The 24,709-nt window shown below is 32.1% G+C and overlaps 1 protein-coding gene across 1 annotated transcript; it reads left to right on the top strand.

Moving 5' to 3' along the window:
- Nucleotides 1-695: 695 nt before the first annotated feature.
- LOC106770472 lies at nucleotides 696-24,677 on the top strand. The gene is made up of 43 exons (XM_014656282.2): nucleotides 696-795; nucleotides 928-1,060; nucleotides 5,302-5,377; nucleotides 6,989-7,069; nucleotides 7,145-7,225; nucleotides 7,320-7,396; nucleotides 7,519-7,573; nucleotides 7,672-7,720; nucleotides 7,944-8,081; nucleotides 8,148-8,226; nucleotides 9,346-9,424; nucleotides 9,509-9,555; nucleotides 9,722-9,916; nucleotides 10,484-10,559; nucleotides 11,261-11,341; nucleotides 11,416-11,496; nucleotides 13,135-13,211; nucleotides 13,295-13,349; nucleotides 13,454-13,502; nucleotides 13,682-13,819; nucleotides 13,986-14,067; nucleotides 14,173-14,251; nucleotides 15,660-15,706; nucleotides 17,199-17,410; nucleotides 17,650-17,737; nucleotides 18,281-18,400; nucleotides 18,488-18,606; nucleotides 18,693-18,765; nucleotides 18,866-18,985; nucleotides 19,140-19,208; nucleotides 19,306-19,476; nucleotides 19,563-19,610; nucleotides 19,780-19,921; nucleotides 20,131-20,228; nucleotides 20,626-20,770; nucleotides 20,910-20,998; nucleotides 21,076-21,186; nucleotides 22,383-22,457; nucleotides 22,997-23,062; nucleotides 23,199-23,387; nucleotides 23,467-23,577; nucleotides 23,989-24,069; nucleotides 24,284-24,677. The coding sequence occupies exons 2-43, from the start codon at nucleotides 959-961 to the stop codon at nucleotides 24,461-24,463; spliced, it is 4,131 nt and encodes a 1,376-aa protein (XP_014511768.1). The 5' UTR covers nucleotides 696-795; nucleotides 928-958; the 3' UTR covers nucleotides 24,464-24,677.
- The last annotated feature ends 32 nt before the right edge of the window (nucleotides 24,678-24,709 follow it).

Below are 24,709 nucleotides of genomic sequence, written 5' to 3'. Positions count from 1 at the left end.
ATCCAAATAAAGAAATACCAAGTTTATAAAGATATTCACTTTAAAAGACTTCATAATGATCAAGTCAATAAACTTAAGATAATTGTAAAATATAACGAATGAAGGAATTAAAATAAACAAATATAAATATATTAGATAAATTATGTTACTTTAATTTTTCTTTAAAAATAATTAATTATCCTATCATATTCATTTATCCGAACTAATTCATAATACCAATATCTTTGAACATATATTAATTCCAAATATATCACATATTCACTCCAAATATATCAATATCACTATTTCAAACTAAGTAGGCACACTATTTTTTTTTCTTTATTGAATGCTTTATCAATAAATTATGACGAGCATATGTATCAATACATGACACTATTTTTTTTTCACTCACTTACTAAGCCTTAAGAGAGGAGCTATAATTTTAAGATATTAAGTGTACCGATTAAATAAATGTTTTTATTCAATATAATTGAAATAAAACTATACAATGAAATGAAAGTAATAATTAATTAAGTTTTATCACAATAAATTGAATTTAAAACCACATGTTAAAATGAAATAATTGGCACTGCACTCATTAATCTGCAAAGAAATTTATGGAGGATAAAATTAGAGAAATTAATAGAATGAATGACAAATATTGTACATTTTTAATAATTGATCCAGTAAGGACATTTCTTTAATAATTGGTTCCGTCTAAGGGAATCTTTATATAGTCATTGCTATCGCGCATTCTGCAACAGTCTCCAATTTTTTTTTCAGCAAATAGAAAACAAAAAGGAACAGAACAGAGGCGTAATTTCCTTACTCCTTCCTTGTCCAAACTTCTGCAATTTCCCCATTTCATCGTTTCTGTTTCAATTAAGTTCGATTCTCACTTTACCTATCTATTTATTGATTTAATTCTCGTCTCTTTCTCCTCTGAAGTGGACTGAAATCAATCGGAAGGTTCTCCACAATGACGTCTCCGAAGGCGATCGGTTTTGTCGGCGTTGATGAGTTCAGCTTGGAGATGGCGCATTCTGCGATTCGCCGTGGATACGGTGTGCGAGCTTTTGAGGTTAGCTTTCTTTGAACAGTCTCATATGAGCAGTCATACGAATAGGATCTATCACGCTAGAATCACAGCATACTCCACTTTTTTGCGGTAGGTGCGAATTAGGAATTAGGAATCTGATTGTGTGCTCTCACATTTTGGTTTTCTCACGTCATGCAGTGACTTAGTATTGATCCGTTGAATAAAAATCCAACGGTAGGTAAAATATAGGTCGTCATTTACATTCAACGGTTCGATTTACTTCTAAAAGAACGACAATGATATTTTCATACCAATTTTTGACACTATTTTGATATTGCACACGTGTCAAAATGTGGTTGAACAGTTTCAAATTAAAAAAAAGTGAAATAGGGGTATATTTGGAAGAAAAAACCAAAGTTTCTTTTTCTAATTTGAAATCGTCGAATCACATTTTGACATGTGTGCAGTGTCAAAATGGTGTCAAAATATTGGTGTCAAAATGTTATTTTCCCTAAAAGAATGTTTGGAAAAGTGAATTCCATATTACATTTTTTTTTGTAATATATAATTTCTTTAGGTTTAATTAATCTTTTAATCCTTTAGCTTGCATAATTTCTTTTGTTTTTTACTTTCTGCTTTAGTTTTTGTCGTTATTCTTTCTGATAGGGAAATAGGCCTGTACAACCATTATCATTAAAACAAGATTTAAAACGCATTGATCATAGGGTAAAAGTAATGCATTGACTCAGTGTATGATTAAAAATATTCAATTTGTTGCTGAGAAAAAAAAAGTGTAGGTTAAACAATTTTTTTAGTTCTTTTAATTTAATATTTTATTGATTCATATTTATTAAATTTATAGAATTAAAGTTAAAATATTAAAGAATAAATGAAACCAATATAATTTGTAATTTTAAATTTTGGTTGCTAACAGAAATATATTACAGAGATTAGACTGGTATTTGCGAGCTGGATTGCCTTTTTAATTTTTTATTCTTTCCTGTGGTGAGGTGTCGCACCATTTTGTTTAGCAGGATTTTTATGGTTTTTTATTTTTTTATTTTGCTCTTCATTTTTTTTTTCTCTTTTTATAGACAAATTATTTGATTTTTTTTTATTTTTTTTAAATCTCAGCTGTTTATTCACTATTTGTTTTTATTTTTATTTTTAAATTTGAGCTGTTTATTCACAATTTATTTTCTCTTATTTTCCTTTGACTTAAAATTTTTTCACTTATAGAATAAACTTATCGATAAACTACTTGATAAGTGAAATATAAATTAAAAGAATATAATTACAGAAATTTATTATATGAGTCAAGTTTGTGTTGTAGCGAAGAAAATATATTATTATGAAATATATTTTTATTTTCTTAAATAATTAAATTTTTTAGTATTATATTTTTCTTTTAAAAGTTGTATATACTTCAATGTGATTTTCTTTTTGATTTGAAGTGTATAAAATTTAAAAAACAATGTGCATAATACAAAAAAATAATATAATTGTCTCTATTGAAGTAAAATAGGTAATAGTAAAAAAAATAAAAGTAGTAAAAAATACATTAAAATATAAGAAATAAAAAAAAATTTGAATTAACACAAGTTAACTCTCAAACTAAAGTACTTTAAAGTATTTATAAAATATTTAATCAAATTAACTTGTAAATGAGTCAAATAAATTAATAGTTAATTTTCCAGTATTATCAAACACAATTTTTAATATTCATCAATAAAAAAATATTTTTCTCAAGTTAGCTTAAAAAAATGATACATCATAAGAAAATATGCATTTTTTAATCTTATCCAAATGTCAAAGGTGTCCACAAGTGAAACGAATCCTCATCCGAGGTATCGAGGTTATCCCTTCCTTGCACTGGCCTTGAAATGGTAACATTGTTCTTTGAGCCTTATCACGAGCTCAAGTTTGTTTAACAATTTTTTTTAAATGATCAATTTAATTTTCAAAAGTCTATGAAGATTTTAATTTAGTTATAAGCTAATTTAGGTGAAGTTTAAATTTATGTAACATGTAATTTGTTTTTATTAAATATAATTTAATCCATATATAAAGACTAACTTTTATCGTAATAATAATAATATTATTATGTAAGAATCTGTTTAGAAGGAGAAATGAACATAGAAAATGTAAGTTATTTTGAGGGAATTTTTATTTATTTATTAACATCTCAAAAGTAATTTGAAAATTGTACGCACAAGATTGGAAATTTCATCCAGCTTTGTTTTTAAGAAATCTTGTTTGAATTGAGAACTTTAGGCTGAACTTTTCTTTTTTTCCTTTTTTAAGTTGAAAGACTTGTAATAAGATTTTGACTTAATTTAATTTTTATATTATATTTGTAATCACGGTATATTGGTCTTATAAATCTCAAGTTTTAATTGCACCAATTGGTCTTTAAATATTATATTGCTGTGATTTTAATTCTTGGGATCATTCTTAAAACGAGTGCACTCAAAATGGTCATCCAGTTTATCAAAAATTGATCACTTACTGAGTCAACTCAACTCAGTTCATTTATTAGCGAGTAAAAAAAATTCAAACCCGACCTCACCATGGTTGGTTTACAAACTTTCTATAATTCAAATTTAAACAAATTTCACCCCCAAATTTCACTCATAACATGTGTTTAATTAGTTTTGAAAATAGAGAATTTAAATAATTTTTTCAAACAAAAAAATAATAAATATTTTTTATAAAATTAAAATTAAATTTTAATAAAATAAAATTAGGTAGGTGAATTGGTAGATCGGATGAGTCGAGTTTAAATGAGTCAGGTTGAATCCATCCTGCATAAAAAAATATAATTTTTTCAAATCCAATGTGTCTCAAACTTTTGGTTGGTCGGATTAGGCAAACCCTTTTTCAGCTTTCTACTTAAAAAATGTACCAGTCCCGTTGGACTGGAATTCAGTTCTTTTGTCTGATTGGGAACTTATTTCTTGTCGAACTAGGAACCTGTGAGACGTCTGCTTCGGATGATACAAAATTAGTAAAAAAGAACCCAGTCACACTACTAAAAATAGGTTTAACACATAATAATAATAAATTAAAACTATTATATAAAACTGATTGTGATTTTACTCAATATCAAACTATTATTCTTAATAAATATCAATATGTACATAATTTAAATTTTAATATGCACTCATTCTATTTAAACCTGCACATACATTTAAAAGATTAATATTATTTTATGTATTTTTAATTAATATTCTTTTGTTAATATCGATTCGTTTTGTTAAATTCTGAACCAAATCGTTTTGGTTGAATGATTAGTCCGAGTTTAATAAGATTGGTTTAAGAAAAATGTATCTTTAACAACTTTTTTTTAAAATTTTTTTACAACCATTTGTGTAGTAGTGATTGTTCTGTTTCAAACGTACAAATAAATAAAATAGTGATACATAATCTATTGTAAAAAAGTTGGTAAAAAAAAAGTTGTTAAAATATCATGGTTCTTGGTTTAATGTCCATAATATTTTTATATTTATAAAATTATTATATAATTAAAGTTTAGTTGTTGTTTACAGGATATAAAGGATATACCGGGCAGTTAAGGAAAATTAATTTAGGACTTTTTGTTGAACACCTAACAACTTATTTTGCATAGGTGGCTGGCTAGTAATTTAAGTTATGTTTCAGTTTGGGCGTACTTAAAAATCTCTTTGTCCAAAAAAAGAAACAATTAATTACCTTAGATTCTATCTTAGAATGACATTAAGTTGTCGAATCATATGAAAGCTGGGTATCAACGGCATACATAATACATTTTTATGAACATATATTGGCAATTCTTGTGAAAATATTTTCCTTCATGATAACCAATAAGTGCATATAGTCTTTAAACAAATAGAGAACTATAATTTTTTGTTGCTAAGAAGACCACTATAAATTTGAGAACGAATGAAAATATAATCTGTACTAAAAATATTCAAATTCTAACATCCACAGGTTTGCCGCCAGGTTAACCCAATAAGTTCTCTTGACTCAAGGCATTGTGAATTTGATATTTTTCATTATTATTTCATATCTATTTACGTCGAATATCTTGTTTGATGTAAATTTATGTCTTTTGTATCTATGTTTGACTCTTATTTAATGTAAGTACTCGATGTAAAAACTTTAAAAAAAGTTTTTTTATACTAGTGATGAATTTTCTATTATTTGAATTTTATTGGAACTATTGTTTGCTTTTTAGTTTGTTAAACACCACTACTAAGAGAGGTTGCATTTAATTCATACAATTGGAATGTATTGTTCCGTAGATAAATAATCCTGTCATTGAAGAAATCGTGAAGCTTGGAGGAGTGAGATGTTCAAGCCCATCGGAAGCTGGGAGAGGTAAATTTCAGCCATATGATTGACTTTGACTATTTCATAAATTATATTTCTTTGCTCAAGTTTGTTGTAGTAAGTTCATAAATTAGTTATATAAAATGCGATATCATTCTAAATTCTAATTTTATAATTAATGTACTTCGGAAATCTTTAAAAATCAAACATTAGGCGTAATACCTTAAAATCCATAAATGTCATTTGAGTGACAGCACCTGTCATCAATTGCAAGCTAAAGTTGCTCAGTTACAGACAATGAAGCTAAAAGTCTTGTTTCGTGGTAAATATATTCTTCAAGGAGGTGAGAATATTAAGTAGGATAAAGTAGTTGTATGTTACTTAAGTCATGGCGTTCTTCTACCTAAAGGATTACTCTTTTGGCTGTTCTCTCCTCTGATAACATTTTGTGCTTTCCTTAAGAGTAAATGATCACATTAGTGCATGCGCACGAGAATTAAGAGTCTTAGCTTTCTGCATTTCTATCGACTCTTCTGATCCGAGATATCAAATTCAAAAAGCATTCATCTTCATCAACTCCCTGCTTAGCATTTGAGAGCCAACAAAGAGTGTCCCCTCCCTTTCTACTGAGATGCGCATGGGTTTTAGAAGCTCCCTACTGGATCACCGTTTTTCTAACTCAGCATCACTCGTGACTGTTGAAGACAACTTGCAACTCTTGTCAAAGCACGGCGAAGACCCTGTCAGTTGGATTGTTAAGGCTGAACATTACTTCTTGGTCAAAAGCGTCCCTCCAGTGATGCACGTCCATCTCTCTCAAATCTATATGGAAGGCATGATTCTCATAAAGTAAGTGTGACTTGGAAGTACTACCTGAGATAATAAAGAGAAAAGAAACAGCATATAAGGAAAAAAAGACCCATAAGCCATAGGATCAAGGTTTAAGATGGAAGATGCTTTTCGTGATCTTTTATATTAATTTGTTCATGGCTCGTTTGGTTGGTGTGGAATCTCTCCGTTTTCTTCCATTCTCAAGGTGGTCCGCGTGAAAATGTTATAATATGGGTTTTGACATTCTAGCCTTCAACTTGACACGGGGTGGTCTTGGTTGTTAAAGGAGAGAGTTTGGACATGGGATTCGGTTATAAGCATTAGAGGACGTTGTATGTAATTGTCGAGGACATTTTCAATTAAAATAGATGTCCAGAGAATCATTTTCTGGGGAGAATTACTCTCATTATTTTTTGCGTGTTTTCCTTTCTCTGCTTGCTTTTCCGGTTTTGCAACTTTTTCTTAGATACTGCATTTATTGCATTATTGTATTAAAAAAAGATACTAGGTTTTTAAACTTCCTTCTAGTGAACGTGTATTAGACACAAAATCTGCTTTGCCATATTTCATGTTACTTCGAGTTCAACATTTATTTATTTTACATGACTTTTCAGTAAAGAACTAGTCATCATATAAAGAAAGATGATTCTTAATGAATTATTATTAGTGTTATTGGTATGGTCATGGTTTTCTCTCAAAGTATGATCAGTGGAATGACGTTGTCAGTCTAACTGTCCCTTGGTGTTATCTAGAACATGATTGTACAGTTTATGTGGATTACACTATTCCATGGTCTCCCTAATACATATATTTCTGTCCCACTTGCAGATGTAACAGCTCTAGTTATCCTAATATCTCACATAGATCAAACTAATGATCTCATTTTTGGAGATGAGGGTGCTTTGAAAGGTCTCCATGCAGCTTTTTGGCATTAAACAGGTTTTACGTCCTAGGGTTTTGTTTCATGTATTTTGGGTTATGCAGGTCTAAAACCAGATACTGTTCTTATTCTCCGTTCCACCTTATTACCATCATTTCTCCATAAACTGGAGAAGGATCTAGCAGGTAATACATGCCATGATAGTTTTGGCTTTATAAGATTGTTGATTCTTTGTTAAAGGAGTCTAAACTTAACCATATTTATTTGTATATCGTGTAGAAATTCATGAGATTGATTATGTTGTTGATGCATATGTCTCTTATGGGAGATCCGATGCTTCGAATGGAAAAGTCATCGTAAGCTATTGTCTCATTATTTTGTATTAATAATTTATTGCTGGGTTGTAGAATAAAAATGAATTTCCTTCTCTAATTAGATACCTAGCATGTATCTTGACTATTTTTTCTTGAATATTTAGATTGTATCATCTGGAAGACTAGATGCAATTGCACGTGCACATCATATTCTTACTGGTAAAATTTAGATCTGTTGTTTTAAACAGTTTTTGAACTTGATATGCATTGTTTTAGTTATATTTGAAGGTTAATTTATTGTTTCCTTTTATTGACAGCAATGTGTGAAAAGCTCTTCACTTTTGAGGGTGAAATTGGTGGTGGCAGGTTTACTTCGTTCTTGCTCTTTTAAAACCTAATCTTGCCATTACATGAAATTTTTTAACTGGACCATTCCTTGTTTTTCTCCCTCTCCCATGAAGTGAAAATAATTAACTTAGATTATAATCCTAACATGTAATATCCATCCAACCCAAGATTTATTATTATAGGTTGCTGCGTTCTTTATATGTGTTAGATTTATTAAATTTTTCATCCTTTTCCTTTGCAGCAAGGTTAAAATGGTTAATGTGATGCTGGAAGGCATTCATTTCATTAATGCAGTGGAGGCTCTCTCTCTTGGTGCCAAAATTGGAATTCATCCTTGGATAATCTATGATATAATTTCCAATGCTGCAGGAAATTCATGGTATGTGTTTACCTGATGCCCCTCCTCCTCTATTGGAAGGTGGAAATAATTTCATTGATTTTGTAGGGCGTTCAAGAATTATTTACCCCTTTTGTTGAAGGGAGAGGTTAATCATCAAATTCTGAACACTTTTATTAAGGAGTTGGTAAGATTAATGAAGATCTGAATTGTTTTTTTGTCATATTTGATGATTATATGATTACATCAAAATCAGAAGTAGTCTACCATGGTTTCATTAATAGTACTTTTATCGTATAAACCTCACAAATAAGAATTTTCCAAATGGAAACAATCCATTCAAATGGTTTCTTCTGGTAAAATTGTTTCTATTTGCCTCATCAGTAGAAAAATTTCAAATGGAAACTACCCATACGGATTGTTTCTTCGTTTATCCTTTCAATTCAGTGGATTTCATGTTGATTATTGTCTTTGTTTGTTCCGATGTCTATCCTTTAAATTCAACTTTTAACTTTTTAAATATTAAAAAGCACATTTTATATTTATGGACAAATTTAAAAATCTGTAAAAGAAACAACATATAGGCTTAATATATTATCATAAATTAACACTGTTTGAAATTAATGTCATAAGATGAATTGTTGATCCATGTTATAATAAATTTGAAGCATTGATTATAAAGGCCAAAATGTCAGACTGTTTTTCTTACAGTTCACATGTATTAAACATATAAACTTTAAACACATACAGCTTCTACAAATTTACTACACATTATATATAATCTTGTGATACAAAAGGTGATTAATTGCTGTCAGAGACGTAAGCCATTCTTGAACCTCCACCCTGTAGCTTAAGCTTTTGAAGTGATCGGTTGACATGATATTAGAGCCTTGAAAACCAAAATGTAAGGAGTTTGATTTTAAGCACCTATAATTAAATTATAGTTTCAGCTCAAGGTTTGAGTTTGTCATTGTTATGTCCTCCAACACAAACAAGCTCTTCTATGAAATGATGTCCTAGAGATATCAAGGATTTTATGGGCCCACTTAATAGCCTTAGCCCTTTCTTTTTTAGGAGTTAATGCCTTGAGTTTCTATTTCATATCCATGAATGAAGTCACTTTTCTTTTGTTGAGTCACCTTATATTACATGACTCTTGTTTTCAAAATTGTCATTTTTCTTGTCTTACCGCAACTTTGTGCGTGTGTAAAAGCACTGTTATGTTATTCATTTTGTTTTTTGCTTTCGTTGTTGTTATTCTTTTGCAAACACTATAATGATATTAAAATTTGCTTAAATGTTCAAGGAAACCATTTTGAATATGTCCAAGTCACTTACTTTTCCGCTTCCAATTTTGGCTGCTACTCATCTTCAACTTATTCACGGTACAAAACTGGTAAACTAAACATCCCTCATAAAAATTAAAAACTTATTTCCAGCTTACATAGTTTGGAAAATTATTTTTTCAGGGGCTTCACTTGTTGATAGTGGAGAAGATGTTACAGTATTGACCAAGGTTATTGATGAACATCTGTTTGAGAATTTTCAATCAGAAGTTGATTTTTTATTTAGAATCCGTAGTGTGCTCTCTTAACATCTATGATGGACGGATACATTATGTATCTGATACCATTATAGGGGCACTTCTAATGTTAAGCATTTTTTCTTCATCTTAATGACAGGTTTGGGAAAAGGTTTACGGGGTTAAAATTTTAGATGCTGCAAATGCTGATGCGTATAACCCAGAGCAACTGGCATCTAAATTTACTACTGATTCTAAGAGTGTGAGAAAGATTGGTTTTATCGGCCTTGGAGCTATGGGATTTGGCATGGCAACTCATTTACTGAGATCAGAATTCTGCGTTGTTGGTTATGACGTAATTTCTCACTCTTAAATCTTAAGTTGTATTGCATTTAACTAACAAATTTGCTAGGAGACTTGACGTTAGTATCTTAGTAGTGAGTTGGTTGACCAAAGTTAATACAAATGTTGGTTTTACATTATCAATAGCATTGGTGCCTGGAAGTAGATTTTTGTATCAGAAACTATAAAATCAAGGGTCAAGTCCAACTATAATATCTAAAAGCACTTGAAAACCTTTTTTTTAAATGTTTGAAGTTGACTTTTATTTGTATAAATTTTGTTAGGGAAAATAACGAGTACCGTTTTGTTTTGATCATTTAAAAAAAAAAAAAAACAAATGCTACTTGTTTGACTGAAGTGGCTTGACTTATTCGATTAAAAATTAGAATGATGGATTACATTGCATGATTGGGTTTTTTTAATTCTGTATTATTTACATGTAGAATGTGTTGTATATCTGTTTATGGCGTAGAATATAGGTGTTTGTATATTCATGCAAAGATCAAACTATTACTTTAATATCATGGAAGAAAAAGTTATGTTATCACTATAAGCATCTTTTCAATTTTTCATTTTCTAGGTGTATAAACCAACCCTAACACGATTCACAGATGCTGGCGGCCTCATTGGAAATTCTCCAGCTGAAGTGAGCAAAGGTAAATTGCTATATACTACGTACCCATAAATAAAATGCTACATAAAAAGCCAAAAACAGTAGCAGTGTAGTGAATAATAAGATAAATAAAAAATTGCCTTTTTATTTCCTTTCCTGAACCCCAAATCCCGAGTAACTGTAAGATAATTTAATTTTCCAACTAATCTTCTATGTTGTTCGGGTTGTGACATAAGTTCTCCTTGATTTGGTAGAAGTTTAGTATTAGGATCCAATATATACTTCCTTTGAGATATAATAATACCATTATTGGATTGTAACACCTTAATATACCATGTTGAACATAGTGAAAAATAGGTTTGAGATTAATCTCTCTCTTGTATAGATAACACACATAGGATATTGTATTTATAATAAAGAAAATATGGATTAAGCTCAAAATATACAGAATAGTAACAAAGTAACTAAAAATAAAAGATAAAAACAAGATATCAAGATAAAATATCTAATAATCTAATATATCCAACAATAAATGAAACTTTAGTAGTTTAGATATTAGAACTAAGCATTGATGTCAGCTCTTACAACACCGAAGGATATGTTCTGGCGTAATCAGTTCTACTTATAAGCAGAAGGATATATTCAACCCATTTATTTATTTTTTCTTTAGAATCTATGTTATTGTTATATAGGATAACTTGCTATTCCTAAACCAGGAAGTCATTCACTTACTTTTGCTCACAGATGTTGAAGTTCTCATAATTATGGTCACAAATGAATCGCAAGCAGAAAATGTTTTATATGGAGAAAATGGTGCAGTTTCAGGTGCATATAATATCTTTAACACCCCTATTAAGATGTCTTTTTAACTGTACTGATATATTTTCTGTAATATGTAGCTCTTACACCTGGAGCATCTATCATTCTTTCTTCCACGGTTTCCCCTGCATACGTGAGTCAGTTGGAGCATAGATTGCAAAGTACGTTACTCCTCCAGTAATATGGTTATCTAATATGTATTTAGTATCTGAATTTCTTTCTTCATTTCCTTTTCTGTGCAAGTGCACACTGAACTTTGGACTTGTGAATTTTTTACTTTCATAAGGACAAAGCTGATATATTGTATGTAGGTAGGAGCTGTTCTCCAATTAAATTTGGAGTTCATAGTGCATTTAATAAAATGTAAATTTTCAAGATGAAATTCCAAACATAGTTAGAGAACAACACCTATCGTAATACATAAGTTTTGTACATTTTATAATATGGGATAATTTTTAAGAAAATGAATCATGTGCCATACAAATATCAGGAAAAATAGATCACAAAGTTGGCTAGCCTAGTTAAAAATTTCAAAAATAATCAATCTAAGGAAATCTTGCATAGGTTATTAATTGGATAAAAGTTTCTAGACAAGCAAGAGACACGATGAAATTCTGTTTTAAAAATCTTCAAAGGATAAAATTCACTTCAACCTTATTGATGTCATCATTTCAACCTTATTTAGTAAGTGTCAGTAGATTTGCTAGTAGTAATAACTCAGGATGAACAGACAGAGTATTGTTGCATGGTCTATACTTACCCTTATATGCTTTCACAAGCAACAATATACTGGCTAATATACTGACACTAACTAAATATTTAGTAATAAGAGGAACAAGTGAATATGATTAAGATGAAGACATGACTGGAATTGTAGGAAGAAAATAAAATAGAACCAGTAGATTTAATAGGAAGACCTTGACAATTATCCAATAATACTTGATATCAGGAGAGTTTGCTGTCACATGTGAAGCACCAAAATCAACATACCAATTCTGAGATTGTTGCTGAGGAGTAATGTTAGCTAAAGTGGATTGTGGCGAGGGAATGGTAGGAAGAGGAGGAGTCTGCATAATGTACTGGTAAGGATTTTGGGTAGGAGGATATGATTACGGCTGATATTGTAGTGGATAGTAAGGTTGATAAAATGAAAATGAAGGATAGTTGTTCTGTGGAAAAGAATACTGTTGTTGAGAAGGAGAATTCTGCTGCAGAGGTACGTAATTTAGATTAAATTTGTGATAGCAATAGGAAGCCTCGTGCCCAAACTTTTCATTGAATATTGGAGGTTCCACAACCATGACCCCTATGACCTCTGCCACTGTACCAAAATTACCAGGGCCACCAGTATCAATGTTTTCAGCTGATGGCTGAGAGCTTGAATTCACATAGTTTGCCTGAGGAGTTTGAGTCTCAGTAGTGATAACAGATTTAGCATGATTAAGAGTCAAGGTAGAATCTATATCAATGGTTTCTTTTGCTAATAACAGAGATTCAATATCATCAAAATCAAACCATTCTGATTTGCAAGAAACTAGGGTTAACTACCAGTGATTCAAAATCAGGAACCAACGAATCAAAATGTAAATTTGAAAAATATTGATTCTGTAATTTCTTTTCTAATTTCTTGAAGTGGGACGAAACTCAACAGAAATTTCCATGCACTGTGATGTGGGACTAAACTCAACAATATGTAACAGAAACAATTTTTCTAATGTGGCAAATGTCATTCAGTTTTACAAAAGCAGAGGTTTTGTTCAATTACTCTATTAGTAACCATCGACATGATTATAATGCAGATGAAGGTAAGAATTTGAAGTTGGTGGATGCCCCGGTTTCTGGAGGTGTTCAGAGGGCCTCATTGGGAACACTTACGGTGTGAAATACATCTATGTCTTTTATCGGTACTTTGTTTCAGATTTTATGTACCAAGACACTGATGTAATGAATAATCCTCAGATAATGGCTTCAGGAACTGATGATGCCCTTAAGAGTGCTGGTCAGGTCTTAGCAGGTAAAACGAACTGATAATAGAAGTGAAAATTGCTAATTCTAATTCTGGATTTAAAGTTATTTCAGAAATACTTTTCTAGTTCATTTATGTTTCTTTGAAATCAGCCTTGAGTGAGAAGCTTTATATCATCAAAGGTGGTTGTGGTTCTGGAAGGTATTTATTAATTTACCAATCACTATTAATTCATTGTTTTCCTTTGATTATTACTGATACTTGTTTCTTTTTTGCATGAAACAGGTAATGCAATGTTAATTCTGACACTGAAATCCACTAAATGTAGTATCATCAATTCAAAAAATTGTACGATAAAATCAGTTAAAATTGTTCTGTAGTGGTATAAAGATGATTAACCAATTGCTTGCTGGAGTTCACATTGCCGCAGCTGCTGAGGCAATAGCATTTGCAGCTCGGTTGGGTTTGAATACAAGATCGTTGTTCAATTTCATTACGATTAGTGGGGGAACTTCTTGGTATGTCTCTTCTATGATGCAATCATTAAATATATTGCGTTTATGCAATCATCAAAAGACATATTTTCACTTCTCTCCTTGTGTTACGTTATTCTTTTCTAAAGCACATTCATAGATTTTAACAGAAAATTTAATTGCTAACCTTAAGATATGTCTTTTGTTTCAGGATGTTTGAGAATCGTGGCCAACACATGATAGACAATGATTACACACCATGTTCAGCACTTGATATCTTTGTGAAGGACATGGTAAGATAGTATATTCCTCATTCTGTTCAGCAGGGACACTTTATTTAAATAATGTACTGATATTACTTTAGTAATATCTACTATTGCTATGCTACTCATGTACAGGGAATTGTTACTCGTGAATCATCTACATGGAAAGTTCCACTTCAGCTATCAACTATTGCTCACCAACTATATCTGGCAGGTGCTGTGTATTAATTTGAATCTTAATGATTTATACAGTCTAATGTTTCTCTTCAATTCAACTTGGCCATTGCTACTGCTGATTTTAATAGACAGAAGTAAAAAAAAAGAAAAAGACTTGAAGTTGATCATTTCATGGACAGAGAATGGTGCATGTAGGATCTTTTTGTTCATGATCTTATTTTTAAATGAACATATTATTACTTAAATTGATATCATGTTATCACAAATAGTTGGACATTATGACAAATTAACTACCTCACAAATATTGTTCGAATCTGACCTCTATTTAGACAAGAAATCCCAACATTGATTGGATAAAGGTATGAGTATACCCAATTTGAAATCGTGTATGATTAAGGGAATGAATTTGTATATAGCTGCCCTTTCATTGTTTTAAACTACTAAACAACCTCTAGTTTATTATGTAACCACCTACCCTTCTTTTACTACACGATTTTTCATTATCTCAATTGTTTCATTTTTACATCCACCATAGACCCTTTAGGTACTTTCTCTCTAATCACAACCTCATTTGAATTATTTTTCTTAGTGCATTTTCGTTCAAACAAATGTATTTGTTGTAATTTGAGATAATATTTTTAGAATCTTCCTAATTAGAGGAAATAGATACATAATTTTTTATTTTATTTTTCCTAGTTTTCCTAGTTTCCCTATTTTCCTTTTTAGGAGAACTAGATTATTACAAATAGAGGGTATGAGAATGTGTTTTTCATAATTGAGAATAATAAAATAAGTCTTATTTTCTACTGTATTGCTTTTTATGAAATATAAACCTCAATTTTATGAAATTAAAATGTTTTTAGGGTACACAATTTATCACCATTCCTTTCCTGACAATTTTCTTACTTTTTTCTTAGCCTTTTATGTGATTCTTGGATTTCTACAGCATTTCTTTGATTTCTTGGATATTTCTTCTCCATTCTGCTAGCTCCCTTTTATGTTCGCTGGCCCACCTCTTCAAAGTATTGATTCTTCCTTCCACAACCTTCATTCTTCCCTCCATCCTTCCCTCTAGCGCATTCATCTTTTCTTCCATCATGCTCCCCTAAGGATCTGACAGGTCAGATCAATTTGTTAGGCTTCTTTAGTTAAGAAGTCTAACTATCACTCAAAACAGCACACACTCACTCACCAGATGACTGGAAACAGAACTGTATTATTATTGTAACCAAAGAATACAAGAATAGGAGAACATTCCCTCCTCCAAGGGTTTCTCCTTCACAAAGAGCCAAAGCTCAATCTACAAAATTATCAAAAAGTACCCTGACACAAGACCTCACTGCCTTCTTATAAAGCCCCACCTAACTAACTAACCAACTAACAACTAATTCCTAATCTATTTCCTTTTATTCTGCACACATTATATCCTAACACTTACTGTACAGGTTCTTCTGCTGGCTGGGGACGGATTGATGATGCTGGTGTTGTCAAGGTATGAATAACTAATTTCAGTTCGTAGAACCTCTAGAGTTTCAGATTTTAGTTTCTTCTGACATCACAAAATCCAATTAGAATGTAATGAACTCGCTAAAATAGCAATTTAGGGTCTGCCATCTTCGGGCTTGACACAAAATCCACCTATTTGGGGCTGAAATTTAACTTGTTATTAGAAAATTGGTTTGGCAAGGATGAGTTCTAGATAACTTGGTCCTTTAGGCTCTCATACGTTATGAGTAAATTAAGCTTAGCTCAACTTTAAAATTTATCTCAAGGATTACCCAAGTCTTATTTTCTTTAGGAGTATTTTGACCATATTCCCAACTGATGTGGGCATCTTGATATTATGTCATGATCTAAATATTATTAGCTGGAAAGTCAAGTATAGATGTTTTACAGGTCTATTTCTACTGTATTGTTGAATTGGGATTTTTTGTAATATTGCTTCTTCATTAGGTAAAGGCTCCCAGATGTTTTATGTATAACGTGCCCCCTCATACAAGATCTCTTTGAGTTTGAAGCGTCAATAATGCACAAACCCAGCCTATAAAATTCAACTTTTATTTTTCTATAACAAATTCAATTGTAGTTTTGCTTGCCTCTTTGTGTTTTTTCCATGGTGTATATCTGGTTGTTTTGAAAAAACATTTTTGAATGACAATAGATTTTAAACATATATATAAGGAGGAAATCTTTCAATAATATATCTCACTGTGCTTCCTTGGCCACACGTAAAGAAGGACCTTCTTTGGGTTTGAGCTTTACATATTTTCCAATCTAAAGCATTCCTGTATATGGTTGCTGAGTGACCACTTAGTTGGGCAACTCTCATTCTGTAATAAACCATTTTATCTCTTATCATAATCTTTTAAAAAAAATAAATCTTCTAAAATAAATAATAAATCCTTTTATCTTTTATTTAAAATATCTATTTAACCTGGTTTGTTTATTTTCCTAATTATTATAATTTCTAGGACCTCACAAGTTGGGTTATCCAGTTATTTAGGCTCAGGTCTAGTTTGTAGCCCATGTTATTCCTCTGTATAAATAACTGAGAAATTCATTTTTATAAAATTGCATTTTCCTTTTTCTCAATTTCCTTGAATTCTTTATTTGTTACTGGATGATGGAAGATAGTGTTCCTTGTACTAGCTCTCTATTTTTCATGTAGCAGCCTATCTATGGGAATGTGAAGCTATAGTTATCACGGTATTCTATGATAGTGTGAATTTGTTGGCACCTTTTCCCTCTCCTTTCTCCTTTCACCAATCATCAGCAGTGGCAACTTCACTGTCATCGGTTATAATTTTGATCTCTTGCTCCAAACATTAAAATTCTGAAATTTCGAGATGATTTTGACTAGAAAATAAAAACAATTGAATAAACTCTTCTCCTTATCTTAAAAGACTGGAATCCTCTTTACATACAATCTACATTTGTTTAACAATGGCTGGAATAACCTGGGAGGCTTACCAACTTTTGCACAGGTTTACGAGATGCTAACTGGTGTAAGAGTTGAAGGAAAACTTCAGGCACAAAGGAAAGACACTATGTTACGTTCTCTTCCACCAGAGTGGCCCCAAGATCATGTTCTTGATGTACAAACACTAAAAGAAAGCAATTCAAAGATTTTAGTTGTATTAGATGATGATCCGACAGGAACACAAACTGTTCATGATATTGAGGTATTAACAGAATGGTAAGTTTATTTCATTTTCTTAGCTATTTCTATTTTCTTGGCAGAATCAATGTGAAAGGTATCTCATACCATGCTACCTCAAACCAAACCACCAAAGCACTGATTTTTCTTTCATATTGTACCATTTTTAATCATTTATACAATTAATAATAATTTGTCATCATGAGATTGGGATTGAAAGCAAGATCTTCCTGAATAAAATCTCAAGTTGTTACTCAATTGGACATGTTTCACTGCAGGACTACTGAGTCACTGATTGAGCAGTTTAGGAAAAGTCCAAAATGCTTTTTCATTTTGACAAACTCCAGGTCACTTAGTTCTGACAAGGTAAACAGGAAAAATACTTTTAATTTTTTCTCTGTTCTGTAAGGATTCTACTAATAACCATGGGTGAAATATTGAACAACAGGAAAAATACTTTTATTTTTTTCTCTCTTCTGTAAGGATTCTACTAATAACCATGGGTGAAATATTGAACAACTCTATTCAAGAGTAAATAGGCTACAAGTGTACGAGAGATATTCTGTGTTAGGCCACCAGAACAATTTGTATTTAAATTACTTTAGTGATACTATTTGTATTTGGCCACCACAACTGAATCAACCAAGCTCCACCACTTGTCATATTGTTGCCCAGGAAATGGAAAAGCTTTTCGTTGAAGTACAAAGAAAGAGTGTCATCACTGAAATGCAATATTTGAGCTGAATAAAGTTTTGAACTGAAATACATGCGACACCTTAATTTTAAGCACCAGCCATAAATTAAAACAATCTGAAGAATGGGCCTTGTGTCCAAACCAGAGTTCAAGCTACTGGGTAATTCAACATTCATCTATATCAAGTTTATAAGTTTACGATTGATCTGTGGCAGGCCAGTGCACTGATAAAAGAGATTTGCAGAAATCTGGACACTGCAGCGAAATCATTTGACAACATTGACTATTCGGTAGTTTTGAGGGGAGATTCAACTTTACGAGGTCATTTTCCAGAGGCAAGGATTTTAGCCCAATAAGCATATTTCAATAAACAATATCTATACTCTTCAATTTTCTAAATCATACTAGGTTGTTGTGTACAGGAAGCAGATGCCGTTGTTTCAGTATTGGGTGAAATGGATGCATGGATAATTTGTCCCTTTTTCCTTCAAGGGGGTCGTTATACTATTGCAGACACACACTATGTTGATGATTCTGATATGTAAGTCTTGCCATTCATGATCTAGCTATAACGAATTATGAATGGAAACAAATTAGAGTCCTGAGTTTTAACTTTTTTCACTGCAGGCTTGTTCCAGCAGGGGACACAGAGTTTGCCAAAGATGCTTCCTTTGGCTACAAATCTTCAAACCTGCGTGATGTAAAGCTTCTAATCCCTTTATTGACTCGGTCAATGCAATTTATATTTTGCATGATTTGGATAAATTCTAAATTTTGAGTTGCTTTTTATCCGATTATAGTGGGTAGAGGAGAAAACAAATGGCCGAATACTTGCAAGTAGTGTTGCATCTGTTTCTATCCAACTTTTGAGGAAAGGAGGTCCAAATGCAGTTTGTCAGCATCTGTGCAGTCTGCAGAAGGTATACAGAATAAGGGATATATTTCATGCATAGTAGTTTGTACACTTTCAACTTCTCAAGAAGAGAACGTGTGGCCTACTTTGTCCAGGTAAGAAATTACAAATGCGAAGGTATATTCAGTCCACTTACTATGACTGTCTATTGTATTAAGCAGGGGACAATATGCATAGTTAATGCAGCCAGTGAACGAGACATGACTGTATTTGCACTTGGAATGATCAAGGCAAACCTTCCTTCTTCTCTTCCATGCCTTTTTGTCTCATTTTTTGTGTTCTTATTACTGATCCAAATATTATTGGACTGTTTTTTCTTATTAACAGGCAGAATTGACAGGAAAACGTTTCTTGTGTCGCACTGCTGCTAGTTTTGTCTCTGCCCTTATGGGAATCATCTCTAAGCCTCCAATATTGCCAAGTGATCTAGGAATAGCTAGTGAAAAGAATGGTGGTCTGATAGTTGTGGGGTCCTATGTTCCAAAAACAACAAAGCAGGTGATCAACGTGATTAATATCCAAATCTAATCTAAAGCATATCCAATTTCTCATTTATGCTTATGCTTGCAAGTTGTAATCCACAGGTTGAAGAACTCAAACTACAGTGTGGTCAGTTCTTAAAAAGCATTGAGGTGACTACAATTCTAAGTCTATACCTCATTTTTCATTGTTAATAATTCTCTCATGGAGAGAATGGTGATGAATGTTTGTTTAGCAAAGGCATTTCATTCTTATGCATAACGCAATTTCTTTTTTGAAATTTCATTTGCCAATCTAATGACAAGGGTTTCTTTGTACTAGGTATCAGTTGAAAAACTTGCAATGAGCCCTATTGAGGTGAGGGAGGAGGAAATCAGTAGAACAGCTGAATTAGCAGACGTATATCTTAAAGCTCATAAAGACACTTTAATAATGACCAGCCGAAATCTCATAACTGGAAGAAGTTTGTCTTTCTTCTTTTGCTTGTTTTTTCTTCTTCCCATCTCTTCATTAGTGTTGTAATATTGGGAACTGTTTGCTTTGAAGATCCATCTCTGAGATTACTTACTTCTGCTTTCTTTTTATCTACCATTCAAAGCAAAGTGTAGTGTATTAAGTGGGAGAAATATAAGTTATACCCCTCAATCTAATCTGTTTTCTTTATATGAGCAGCTGCAGCTGAGAGTTTGGACATTAACTATAAAGTGAGTTCTGCTTTGGTGGAAATAGTGAAAAGAGTAACTACAAAACCTCGCTATATAATTGCAAAGGTACTCCATATTTTAAGGACCCAGTGAACGCTCATTTTGATTTGGAAAACATGACATTTCCTTTGTCCTATTGTCTTTACTTTTTTTTTGGAAAAATACCACTGACTTTAAATGGTATCAATATTGCTTATATTGCCAACATGTTTTTGGGCTGATCATCCGGGCACACTTTGTATCATGATCATGTTATTAGCTATGTTTTATCACGAAGTTAATTGACATGAGAAATGTATTGTTAGGGTATAGTTCATTAAAACCTTTTAGAGGTACAGAAGTACAAATGGTCACTTAGGTTTCATGCTCAAGAAAGCAAGAAATAGGTTCCAAAGCATTTTTTTGTTTAATTTACTAAAGCAGATTTTGAGGTAATCATACCTGACAAACGTAGCACCTTCAGGGTGGTATTACGTCTTCAGACCTCGCTACAAAAGCCCTTGGTGCAAGATGTGCGAAGATAGTTGGACAAGCACTTGCTGGTATTCCCTTGTGGCAATTAGGCCCTGAAAGTAGACATCCTGGAATTCCTTACATTGTCTTCCCTGGTAAATTTTGTAATTTTACTTTTTTTCTCTTCTTAATTACAGTTTCGAACTAAATCTTAGTATCTGGTGCCGTAAAATATATATTTCCTGTACTTTTTGATATATTTCATCTTATCAAAAGATAATTCGCTTCTGGTAGGTAATGTTGGTAACAGCACAGCATTGGCAGAAGTTGTGAAGTCATGGACTTACCCAATCATTTTTACATCAACGAAAGAAATTCTTAATGTAAGGATAATTTTTGTTCATGTCTTTACAAATTTGAACTGATTCTCTTTTAATATTTTTTAGTTTTTGGTATAAAGAATGCAGAAAAGGGTGGTTATGCTGTTGGAGCATTTAATGTCTACAATTTGGAAGGAGTTGAAGCTGTTGTTTCTGCTGCAGAGGAAGAACAGAGTCCTGCTATATTACAGGTCTGGAACAATTAGTTCAAAATCAAAATATTGATTTGTTTGAATCCCTTTTCTTTATTGTGAACATACATAATGTGATAGCATAAAAACGAAGGGGAAAAAGTAGTACTGAGATAGAAAGCTAAATATCAAGAGTTCCAACTTCTAACCCTGTTGATGAGATTGGTGTAAAATCATAATCTTAGAATACTCCTCTAACTAGGTTTTCATACGCTCTAAAGGAAAAGGAAATTTTTAGTATTCTATAATGAGGAGGGATAAATTATTCCAACTTTAAAAGAACCACACCCTTCATTTTCTTGTACTCAACAGTTATAGACGAGTTAACCGTTAAAACTATTAGATTGCATGAAAATGAAAAATGAAAATGGAGGGTAACTCTTTTTAAAGTTACTGTTGAAGTAACTCTTTTAGCATATAAAGTCAACGTAACGAAAAGTAACGAACAGTTTCTTGAATAAGAGAAAATGTGAATTTTACTCCTTAAACATGCTTCTTCGTTCTGCACCAAAGAACCTACCAGTATGACAAACCTAGCTGCTAGTGTCTGTTGTGGGATCTGGATCTAGAGGGATTGCTTCTGTTCTATTTTCCTTAAAATTTATCTTCTGCTTGCTGAGCACTAGTGACCGAAAGGCTCTTCAAATAAAGATAGTGAAAGATATCTCTGTAATGTTGCTGGGAAATCACATGATATGCTGTATTAAGCATTATGTTTTTTCACAACTTTCGTTTGAATCTCTGGCTAATGCTTAGCTTCTGCACAGATAGTGTTTTTTAGAGTATCTTTTCTCTTTATGTTGGCTGTTTTTCTTATTTTTCTATCCTGATGTCTTTTTATCCTATAAATTTACAGGATGACAAAAAATTTGAAAGAACACTTATTTATCCTTGTGAAATTCATTTTGTCAGCCTTTCATTGTATAACACGTCCAATCTCCATGATCCCACCAGTTTGAGAAAATAGTGGAAACCTAAACAAAATTCCTCTATTCGTATTTTCTTATTTCATTAAGAGTTTTGGATTATTTGTGGAGCAACGATGCTTCATTGTGTTCTTGATTAATTGTTTCATATTAATTCCCTGCATATGTGCATCATATTAAATGACCTTTTGAATGACCAACAATTCTATTATATTGTATAAAAAATTTTCTTACTCTAAAATATTTCTGAACTATCTTTACAATTTTCAGATCCATCCAGGGGCCTTGAAGCAAGGAGGAATTCCCTTGGTTGCTTGTTGCATTTCTGCTGCAAAGCAAGCCAGTGTAAGTGGCCTTATTTTATTTGAATGTAATGGAGGTCTAAAGAAAACAAACGTTAAGATTAATCTAAGAAGCTTGGAACAAGATTTCGACAAGAAAGTTAAGCTAGAAAATGAAATAAACGAATTTTGATGTCGAAAACTTTAAAATTTGAATATGTATAGTTTGTGACTGTGCTTACTATGTTGAGAATTAATCAAGAGAAACCAGTATCAATTAATAAAGTAATGAGGGTGTTGTTTTGGAGCAAACCCTTGCTATTATAATTACATTTATTACGTGTTTTAGGTAAAAGGAAAAAAGTCCTTTTTTAAAGGATTTTTTAGTGACCCCGAGAGCAAACCCTATCTATTTTATTGTTTTTTTAAGGTGTGAACAAACACTACTTAAACATGTTCCTATGTCCTACTGAGTATCTGATAAAGTTACAAACTCAACATGTGTGGGTGGGGAGAACGCAGAGACCTGTATGTAGGTTTAGTAACCAACTAACCATTAGTGTGTCTTTAAATTTCACTGTTATTCATGTTCAAATATGACAGGTTCCAATTACTGTTCACTTTGATCATGGAACTTCAAAGCAGGATCTTGTGGAAGCTCTTGATCTGGTAATTTGAATTTTTACTTGCTTTGCATAACAATCTTACTTACAGAACCATTTCAATCTCAAAGATGATCCAGCATCTATTTGTGGTTAGTTATTTCTCAATTATCTCAACCGCTATGTGAATGTAATGATTCCAGGGATTCAGTTCCATTATGGTTGATGGTTCACATCTTTCTTTCAACGAAAATGCTGCATTCACAAAATTTATAACATTACTGGCGCACTCAAAAAATATGCTGGTGGAAGCTGAGTTAGGAAGATTGTCGGGGACAGAAGATGATTTGACTGTAGAAGAGTTTGAAGCCAGACTAACCGATGTGAATATGGTTGCTACCTATCCTCTAGGCTACTCAAAATGTTCTCATGCTTTGCTTAATTCCTTTGTGCTTATTGCATTAATTTCAGGCATCAAAATTCATAGATGAGACCGGAATAGATGCTTTGGCAGTGTGTATTGGTAATGTGCATGGGAAGTACCCTGCTAGTGGTCCAAATCTCAGACTTGATCTGCTGAAGGTGATAATACATTTCTGTTTTGTATTGTTTATGCTTTTATTGGTAAATTCTACCCCAAAAAGAATTAAAGTGAAAAGTCCAGAACATTGCAGATCTCCCATGTGATGAATTTTAGTAAAATTGCAAAAACCAGACTTCTAGGCTGATACTTCCATGACCTAGACTGGGTGACCTACACTTATTTTGAGAATACTTCTTTTTGCATGGTCTTTTCAATATTCTTCAGCAGTAGTTTCCGTAGTTAAGATAAAACTTACAGATATTTCAGGACAACCTTATGTGTTTCCACCTCTGAATTGGATATTTCGGGGTGGGGAATGCGTCAAGTTTCTCAACGGATAATAATTTAATTTAACCCACACTTGAGGTTTTCATTTCAATTGTGTAATTTTGACATTGTACCATTTTCAGGAGCTGCATGCTTTGAGCCTGAAGAAAGGAGTTCATCTGGTGCTTCATGGTGCGTCTGGTTTGAGCAAAGAACTTGTTAAGGTACAGTTACATAAACAACAGATTTTGAAAGTTGTCTTTAAGTTTTGGTCCGTCAAAGTAAAACGTACGTTTTATTAGGGTTGAGTTCAAGGTACAGTTGTAACATGCATCTCAAAAATTCTAAGTTACCCTTAACGTATCCAATTTCTGGTCCCTACATTGAAATCTAGTAGTTTTTTCACTTTATATTGATAACGTTTGATTTGTGACACAGGAGTGCATAAATCTTGGTGTTAGGAAGTTCAATGTGAACACCGAAGTAAGGAAAGCATACATGGACTCCCTGATTACCCCCAAGAACGATCTAGTTCATGTCATGGCTTCTGCTAAGGAAGCCATGAAAGCTGTGGTTGCAGAAAAGATGCATCTCTTTGGTTCAGCAGGAAAGGCGTAATTTCTTCAAATTTACTTGCTAGGACTATTGGTGGCTGTCAACTTCTATAATGTTGTCTTGTTTGTAGTAAGGAATATCACCGCTGCATGAATTCTTTGTATCATTTCATTCAGTTCAATAAATGCTTTGTAATTCTCTTGTACCTACGCAACTTGTCTTTGAATGCTTAGGCTTATACTAATGACCATTTTATACATTGTATTTTAAAATTAAATATTTGGTCGCACTCTTTTTCTTACTGGTGAA

This window comes from Vigna radiata, chromosome 1, assembly GCF_000741045.1.
Source record: "Vigna radiata var. radiata cultivar VC1973A chromosome 1, Vradiata_ver6, whole genome shotgun sequence".
In the NCBI taxonomy this organism is placed as follows: domain Eukaryota; kingdom Viridiplantae; phylum Streptophyta; class Magnoliopsida; order Fabales; family Fabaceae; genus Vigna; species Vigna radiata.
Note: the sequence above shows the minus strand (reverse complement) of the source record. Positions and strands in the feature narration are given on the sequence as shown.